Here is a 9,637-nt window from a genome sequence, read left to right on the forward strand (position 1 = left end):
CGGACACCACTGAGTGACTTCACTTTCACTTTTCACTTTCATGCATTGGAGAAGGAAATGGCAACCCACTCCAGTGTTCTTGCCTGGAGAATCCCAGGGATGGGGGAGCCTGGTGGGCTGCCGTCTATGGGGTCGCACAGAGTCGGACAGGACTGAAGCGACTTAGCAGCAGCAGCAGCAATGTGGAAATCCAACAACAACAAATAGTTCTCCTAAGTAGTTTTATATAGACTCCCTTCCTTCAATTTAACATTCCATGTCTCATATATTAGTTATTTGTAAGTTACTGAGGCAGCTATTCAAATCATGCTATGAGGCTAATGTGTCTAAATGAATAAATCAGTTAGTATGTGAAACTGTCTGAAGTCCAGCATCTGTATCCATATGCAGACTTATTTTTCTTCAGTCTGTGCATAAGTATAAAGCTTTTAGATGGATTAAATGTTGTTTTTGGTATATGTACACACACATACACACACACACACAAACTGAGGTGGGGGAAAGCAACACAAAAAACTTAGCGGTTACTGATAGCAGTTTATAGAAAGTAAGAGATCTAAGTGATGGTTCAGCTAGATAATATCTCCATTCATGCCTTTAATCCTATATTTACCATTTCTTATTGGTTTCTAGGTATATATTACATTTCACGGGAGAACTTATACACCATATCAATATTTAAGAATCTAGTTAGTGTTCAGTAAATCCCTGGGGGGACATCCAGCATCTGTCATATTTGTCCTAAAAATTTGGGGGTGTATTTATTTGCAAATTCTTCCTTTATAGAAAATTCAAAGTAATGTTTAGCCTGAAGTATAATAAATTCTGAAATTTTGTACTACAATTTAATACTTTGCCCATTATGAATAATGTCCCCCTATATATGATATTTTACCATCTAAAGCTCATAGAATGAAGAGAAGGCAAAATGTCTTTAAATTTACCAATCATTTAGAATATAAAAATAATGTATATATCATTAGGATTTTATTCGGAGAAAGCAATGGCACCCCACTCCAGTACTCTTTTGCCTGGAAAATCCCATGGATGGAGGAACCTGGCAGGCTTCAGTCCATCAGGTCTTGAAGAGTCAGACACGACTGAGCAATTTCACTTTCACTTTCATGCATTGGAGAAGGAAATGACAACCCACTCCAGTGTTCTTGCCTGGAGAATCCCAGGGATGGCGGAGCCTGGAGGGCTGCCGTCTATGGGGTCGCAGAGTCGGACATGACTGAAGCAACTTAGCAGCAGCAGCAGCAGGATTTTATTAATTATATCTAGCTAGAAAGCAAACAATTCATCTACTGGCTATTGTGTTGGGGAAAAAACTTCCTTTTATTAACTTCAGAATGTAATCTCTAAGAATTTCCAACATTTTATGAATTTATGTGGGTAAGCAGACATGCAGATGTGGGGATATTACCAGATAATTCAAGATAATTCCAAAATTGCTCCTCTGAACACTGATTCCTATTCAGGTGTTTTGGCTGTTTCTGCAAAGGGGTGGAATGGTGGTGGCCATTGTAGCCTGTCTGGTCATGGGCAGTTACTATTCTGTAGTATACCAGTTTCAGAAGCAAAACAGTTTCAAATGACTTCAATGACTCTGATGAAGCACAAGCTAGACTTACTGAGGTGAGGTGGGGGAACAGGAGACCAGAGTTACAAAATATTTCAGAGTTTTTATGAAGTATTTAACAATACGCACTTTTTAAAAATTATTGTCTTTGGGGAACATACACAAGAAAAAGAAATTAACTTCATCTTTTCTGAATTTGCCTAGTTTTACAATATTCTTTCATTTCAACCTCTTTGCAAGGAAATTGAGATGGCCAATAAATATGCAAATAAAATACACTGTCAAAAATTTTAACAAATCCATGTTTGGTAAGGGGAAATAGGAACCCTCTTACATTACTGGTGGTGGTATAAATTCGTACAACCTTTCCAAAGTGTAACTTGATAATATGTCACAAAAACCTTAAAAGAAATTCATACCTTTTGACCCTGCAATTCCATTTCAAGGAGTTTATCCAAGGAATTATTCATAGATGTATGCAATAATATAACTAAAAGGAGACTCATAATAGCATTGATTATGAATAATGAGTAACTTATTTAAATAAATTATGGTATATCAATAAAATAGAATATTATGCTGTCATTAAAAAAGAATATGGTTGCAAATTATTTTAAAAACTTAATATCCTCTGATCAAAAACCTCCAATGGCTTTGCAAGCCACTTGGGAAAAAAATCTAAAATTGTTTCATGTCCTATGAGGGCAGGTTCTTGGCTGCATCAGCCTCAATGAGGGCAGTTCCTCATTCAACATTTTTGCTCTCACTCAAGTAACCAAGCAGCTTCAGTTTCAGGACATTTGCACTTGCTCTCCCTCTCCAGTCCGGAGTCCTGGTCCCTTGGTCAGCTCTATAAGCCTACAGAGAGGACTTCCCATCAATCCACGTTCTCTTATATGCCTTGTTTTTCTTCACTGAATTCACCACTTGATATATTATTATACAATTATTTTCTAGTCTGTCTCCCTCCACTACAATATAAGTTCAATGAGAACAAGGACTTTATTTTATATTCTGCTGTATCTCTAGTGCCTAGAACACTGCCTGGCTAAAAGGCATTCAGGAAATATACTGTATGGATTTGCTGAATGAATGGATGACATGGAAACATTATCTTTGTATACTAAGTAAAAAAAAAAAGAGATGGAAAACAAAATGTATAGTATGATTCCATTTTCTATATTCTCACCAAAGCAAAGGAAAAAAGGCAAGAAAGATGTCAATCAAAATGTTAACAGTGGTTTATGGGTACTTTTTTTTTTTAAACCAGCCCACAGGATTTCTGTTTTACTGTCAATAACCTCAGTGCTTGCAAATGGGAGCAGTTTCAAAGCCGCTCTTTGGAAGTTAGCTTGCTGGGTAATGCTTCCTTTTAAAGACTGAATAGATGAAGTTTGTTGTTTGCTGAAAGTGAACGGCACAGAACCCTTCGATTCACCTCTGAATACCCCTGTTTACAAAGAGTAATTTTTCTTTTTTTTTTTTTAATTTTTACAATGTTCTGTTGGTTTCTGCCACAAAGCAATGCAAATCAGCCATAATTATACACATATCCCCTCCCTGTTGAGCCTCCCTCCCCTTCCCCCATCTCACCCCTTGAGGTCATCAAAGCGCCAGGCTGGGCTCCCTGTGTTATACAGCAACTTCTTACCAGCTATCCATTTTACACATGCCAGTGTAAATACGCTGATGCTACTTTCTCCACTCATCCCACTCTCTCTCTCAGTGTGTCTACAAGTCCATGCTCTACTTCTGCATCTCCATTCCTTCCCTGCAAATAGGTTCATTAATACCATTTTTCTAGATTCCATATATATATTAATATTCTAAATTTGGTTTTCTCTGACTTACTTCACTCTGTATAACAGGCTCTAGGCTCATCCACCTCACTAGAACTGACTCAAATTTGTTCTTTTTTAAAGCTGAATATTATTTCATTGCATATATGTGCCACATCTTCTTTATATAGGTATTTTTTTATATAGGTTCTTTTTATATTTGCTTTTCTATTTTAAAAAGTTTCTGGAACAGACAAGTAATACTTATATACTCAAGAAAAAGAGTGTATGCTTTTTTAAGTAGTAAATAACAACCTACCAGTCCATTTAAGTTCTTTATGTTGTTTCTTCCTAAAGACAATATTCTCAAATTTTCTGTAGAGGAAAGAAAGCAATTTTGCTTTATTAGAATCATATCACACAATTGTTATAAATCTAATATAATAAAGCTTTAATACATTTATATAATAAATATCCTTATATAATAAGAAAGGCTGTACTAATAAAAAGTGGTAATCACGTAGGAAATAACACTGACCTATCACTAAGGTAAACTCTACAACTGCACATCACATCAATATTAAATTTTAAATGTTTAGCTATTTGAAATGCATGGTTTTAAATTACTGGCTAGTAAGAAATATTACACAGATAAAATAAGAGTAAAGAAGATTTGAACTTTAAATTTGGGAGCATATACATTTCAAACCTCTTGTAGTATGAGGGCTTATACTAGAAAATAGAAACATTCTCATGTATAGTCCCCACCTAACTCCACAAAAGAAGCGAAATCAAGTAAATTAGCATTTAAAAAATCTTTTGTCGTATTTTTTAGGATAATTAGATTGTAATTTGGTTTCAAAAGAAGTCTATTTGTGTTTTTTAAAAGGATGTTTCTTTTGTCTATAAGGTTATTTCTGGAAGAAAAAAAGTAGAAACAGTGGTTGGTTTGGGGGAGGAACTGAGAGTCAGTATACAGGCAGAGGAAGATATTTTTAATTTAGCTTCTTCTGAACTTATTTGCATAACACCACGTACACATATTATTTTTCAAAATTAAAAGATTTCTAGTAAAACATGCAATCTCACTTCTGTCCTAAAAATCTACTGTGATTACTTATGCATAAGTTATATATTTACTTTTCACAACTTAAACTTTTATAACTCTGCTATCCAATATGGTAGTTACTAACCACATTGTTATTTAGTCGGTAAGTCGAGTCCGACTCTGCAACCCCATGAACTGCAGCACTCCAGGCTTCCCTGTCCTTCACGTCCTCCCTGATTTTGCTCAAACTCATGTCCACTGAGTCAGTGATGCCATCCAACCATCTCATCCTGTGTCGCTCTCTTCTGGGAAATTGATTGCCCTCAATCTTTCCCAGCATCAGGGTCTTTTCCAATGAGTCGGCTCTTTGCATCAGGTAGTCAAAGTATTGGAGCTTCAGCCTCAGCATTAGTCCTTCCAATGAATATTCAGGGTTGATTTCCTTTGGGATTGACTGGTTTGATCTCCTTGCTGTCCAAGGGACTGTCAAAATCTTCTCCAGCACCACAGTTCAAAAGCATCAATTCTTTGGTGCTCAGCCTTCTTTATGGTCCAACTCTCACATCCATACACGACTACTGTAAAAACCATAGCTTTGACTATATGGATCTTTGTCAGCGAAGTGATGTCTCTGCTTTTTGATACACTGTCTAGGTTTGTCATAACTTTTCTTCCCAGGAGCACGTGTCTTTTAATTTCATGACTGCATCCACCATCTGCATTGACTTTGGAGCCCAAGAAAATGAAACCTGACACTGTATCCACTTTTTACCCATCTATTTGCCATAAAGTGATAGGACCATATTAATTTAATTAAAATTATACATAAATTAAGTTTCTCAGTCACATTAACTACATTTCAAGAGCTTAATAGCTATAAATGGCTAGTGGCAACTATATTGGAACAATACAGATAATTCTATTGGATAACACTGTTCTATAACATCCATAATTCAATGGTTAAGAACAAAATCCAATCCAAGCTCTCCAAGGAAGTAACCAAACCTCTCAGAATCTCAGTTTTCTTTTATGTAAAATGAGGAAGTATAGGCTCTATCTTATAGGAATATAAGGACTAAATGAGATAATTGTCTAAAATATTCAGCATAATGCCTAATCCACAGTAAGTCCACAATAAATGATGTATGTGTGTATAGGTATCAGGCATTTATAGTTATGTAAGCTTTGGTTTCGGAGAAGGCAATGGCAACCCACTCCAGTACTCTTGCCTGGAAAATCCCATGGATGGAGGAGCCTGGTAGGCTGCAGTCCATGGGGTCGCTAAGAGTCGGACACGACCGAGCGACTTCACTTTCACTTTTCACTTTCATCAACTGGGGAAGGAAATGGCAACCCACTCCAGTGTTCTTACCTGGAGAATCCCAGGCTCTGCCTGGTGGGCTGCCGTCTATGAGGTCGCACAGAGTTGGACACGACTGAAGCGACTTAGGAGCAGCAGCAGCAGCAAGCTTTGGTTTTATTTAATAAAATTTTCAAATTATCTTATGAGAAACATTTAGTTTTCAGAACAAGGTATTAATATTTTAAAAGCAATCTAATTCTTGCAAAATAGTTGAAATAAAACCCCATGTTATAGGCTGAATTGTCCCCTACAAATCCATATGTTGAGGTCCTAACCCCCAGTAACTCAGAATGTGACTCTATTTGTTGACAGAACCTTTAAAGAGGCAATTAAAGTAAGATGACATTTTAGGTAAAATCCAATATGACTGGTGCCCTTATAAGAGAGGAGATTAGGACACAGACAGAAACAAAGACAAAGAGAAAAGATGGCTATACACAAGCCAAGGAGAGAGGCTTCAGAAGAAACCAACCCTGCTGACATCTTGATCTTGATCTCATACTTTGAGCCTCCAGAACTTTGAGAAAATAAATTTCTGTTATTGAAGTCAGCAATTCATGGTATTTTGTTATGGCAGCCCTAGCAAACTAATATACTTTATATATAACTATAAATATGTAGAAATTAAATATATAAGAAAATCACATAATCAATTATTCTTTAAAGCTTCTTAATATGGAAAAACACTACCTTTTTCTATTTAATGCAGAATAAAAACCTTATTCAAAAAGTTATTCATTCAATACATAATTTTTGAGCATCTATTATGTGCCAGGCATACCTATAAGCACTTGCAATATAACAGTGAATAACACAGATGTAAATTCTTGCTGTCATGGAGCTAATTTCTGGCAGACAGTAAGCAAAACAATTAAGGCTATTAGATAGTGACAAGTGTAAAGCATAAAGAAAAGCAGGCAAAAAGAATGAAACAGCAGGGGGTAGAAGCATCCAACATGTTAGATAGAAGGTGACTTCGAAGTAAAGATTCAAAGGAAGTGAAGCAGCTAGACATGAGGCTATCTGGAGGAAAAACATGCGGAGGGAACTTCAGCAGCAAAGGCTTCAAAGCAGGGCCATAGCAGAAGTATTCACAAAACACAGCCTAGCTGAGAAAATGAGAAGAGAGCAACAGGAGATGAAATTAGAAAAAAAACAAACAAACAGGCCTTATAGGGGATATGACAGAGGAGTCAAGAAATTACCCAGGAATTTGGCCTGAGCAGCTAGAAGAAAGCAGTTGTCACTGCCTGATACAGACACACAAGAAGCTGGGTTAACAAAGGCTGGGGAAGGATAGCAGGACTCAGTTTTGAACTTGTTAAGTATGAAATGTCCAGTAGACATTCAATGGAAACGTCAGGCAACTGAATGTGTAAGTCGAGTTCAGAGGAGATGTATGGACTTGAGCTATAAATGTGGGAACCATCAGCATACAGATGGTAAAGCTGTGAACTGGATGAGAATGTGGAGTAGGTAAAGACAGAAAAAAGATCCAAGAACTGAGGCCAGGGATACCCCAACAGTAAAAAATTTGAGGACATGAGGCTGGGAGGAAGCCGCCAGAAAGGCAGGAGGAAATCAAAGGGGTACAGTATCCTAGAAACCCAACAAAGAAACTGCTGCAAGAAAAAGAAATCATCATATCAAAATGCACTTAGGTCAACTAAGATAAGAACTGAGAAATGACCTCAGATCAGAGATAACAGATATATGCAGATCTTTCAAAGATAATATCTACAACTCTTTTTTAAAAATGTACATGAAATGGCAATGAGAGGGCTACAAGGATATTATTTATTGCTGTCCAGGGAGGTAAGTTATGATATCAAAGTTAATAGATTAACTGTTCTTACATTACACAATTACATATTTTCCATATTTTAATATGCTGCATAAGTAGAACACCACTATATGGAAAACACTTTTTAGGTCTTGAGGAAAATCAAAACATTATCGTAAAGTTATATTTATTTATTTAGTAAACTGAAGGAGTATACTGTTTTAACAACAATATTTACTTTCTAATCTTTAAATGAGAGTATTATTTATATTGTACAGCTTTTTAGCCACAGTTTGAAGATACTCATGTCATACTGTTCTCTCGTCACAGCTGTTAGGGTTAATCTGCCTGAAAACCCCCGTTAAATAGCAATACTTTTTTATTTCAGATCTTCTCATATTAGCATAGTAGGTAAGACATAGTGCTCATGAAAGGAAAGGCGTAGGAGGCAAGCTAGAGTCATATATTCAGTATTTTATATGGATCAGTTGGCTTCATTTGGCTTCACAGTCACAGACAAAGTGTATTCTCTGTAGACTGCAGAAATACCATTTGTTACAAGCAGAACTAAAATGAGATGTGTCTAGTATAGCAAATACATGATACAAAGGCCTATCCTCTCTCTTTCCATGTCTATATTAGACATCAATAATTGATCAAGGTACTCTTTTCCACTGAATTTCTGGAACTTTTTTTAACGTGATTTTCCTGAGAGTCACTACCAAGTGATCAAAGAGAATACGAGTTACCAGCCCTTTATAGAAGTTTACCCAATTTCATGTCATCAGTTTAGTTCAGTTGCTCAGTCGTGTCTGACCCTTTGCGACCCCATGAATTGCAGCACGCCAGGCCTCTCTGTCCATCACCAACTCCCGGAGTTCACTCAGACTCATGTCCATCGAGTCAGTGTAGTCATGTTTTTATGAAAGAAAAGCATGTTGTTCATACTGATAAATGTTATGAATTTAGCCTCATGTAAGCAAGTTATTTCAATTACAAAGAAACCAAAAGAGAAGAAAATGAAATATCTCAAATTGTTTAAAGAGTCAGTGAAAATTGGAATAGACTGAATCATTTTAAATACAAGTCTAATAGTAAACACTTCCTCTCCAGCACTATATAAATACTGAATGCAACTTTGAGTAAGGCACTAGGCAAGGGCAGGGGGAAATGGAGATTAGGAATAGAAGATTAAAAGATTAATAAAACATGGTGCTTGCCCTAAGGGGCTCATTATCTAAAGAGACAGAACATATTCCTAACTATAGTAACAGCTACTATTTCTTGAGCATTTATATGCACCAGGCACTATTCTAAGCACTTTATACACACTGGCTCATTTAATATTCAAAATAAATATGTGAAGCTGTTGTTCAGTTGCTAAGTCGTGTCTGACTCTTTGAGACCCATGAACTGCAGCATGCAAGGCTTCCCTGTCCTTCACTATCTCCCTGAGTCTGCTCTCGTCCATTGAATTGTGATGGCATCCAACCATCTCGTCCTCTGTCGACCCCTTCTCCTCCTGTCCTCAATCTTTCCTAGCATCAGGGTCTTTTCCAATGAGTCCGTTCTATGCATTAGGTGGCCAAAGTACTGGAGCTTCAGCTTCAGCACCAGTCCTTCTAATGAATATTCAGGGTTGATTTCCTTTAGGACTGACTGGTTTGATCTCCTTGCAGTCCAAGGGACTGTCAAGAGTCTTCTCCAACACCACAGTTAAAAAGCATCAATTCTTTGGCGCTCAGTCTCCTTTATGGTCCAACTCTCATATCCATACATGACTCCTGCAAAACTATGGATCTTTGTCGGCAAAGTGATGTGTCTGCTTTTAATACACTGTCTAGGTTTGTCATAGCTTCTTTTCAAGGAGCAAGTGTCTTTTAATTTCATGGCTGCAGTCTCTGTCCACATTGATATTGGAGCCCAAGAAAATAAAATCTGACACTGTTTCCACATTTACCCCATCTGTTTGACATGAAGTGATGGGACCAGATGCCACGATCTTTGTTTTTTGAATGTTGAGTTTCAAGCCAGCTTTTTCACTCTCCTCTTTCACCTTCATCAAGAGACTCTTTTTTTTTTT

The 9,637-nt window shown here is 36.9% G+C and overlaps 1 protein-coding gene across 1 annotated transcript in view; it reads right to left on the bottom strand.

Moving 5' to 3' along the window:
* DNAL1 (dynein, axonemal, light chain 1) overlaps positions 1-9,637 on the bottom strand; it is a 37,537-nt gene that overhangs the window by 9,899 nt on the left and 18,001 nt on the right. The window contains exon 5 of the mRNA XM_010855780.1: positions 3,680-3,735. Coding sequence (XP_010854082.1) covers positions 3,680-3,735 — 56 coding nt within the window. The remainder of the gene's footprint in view (positions 1-3,679; positions 3,736-9,637) is intronic.

This window comes from Bison bison, unplaced genomic scaffold (genome assembly GCF_000754665.1).
Source record: "Bison bison bison isolate TAMUID 2011002044 unplaced genomic scaffold, Bison_UMD1.0 scf7180017864368, whole genome shotgun sequence".
NCBI classification, from domain to species: domain Eukaryota; kingdom Metazoa; phylum Chordata; class Mammalia; order Artiodactyla; family Bovidae; genus Bison; species Bison bison.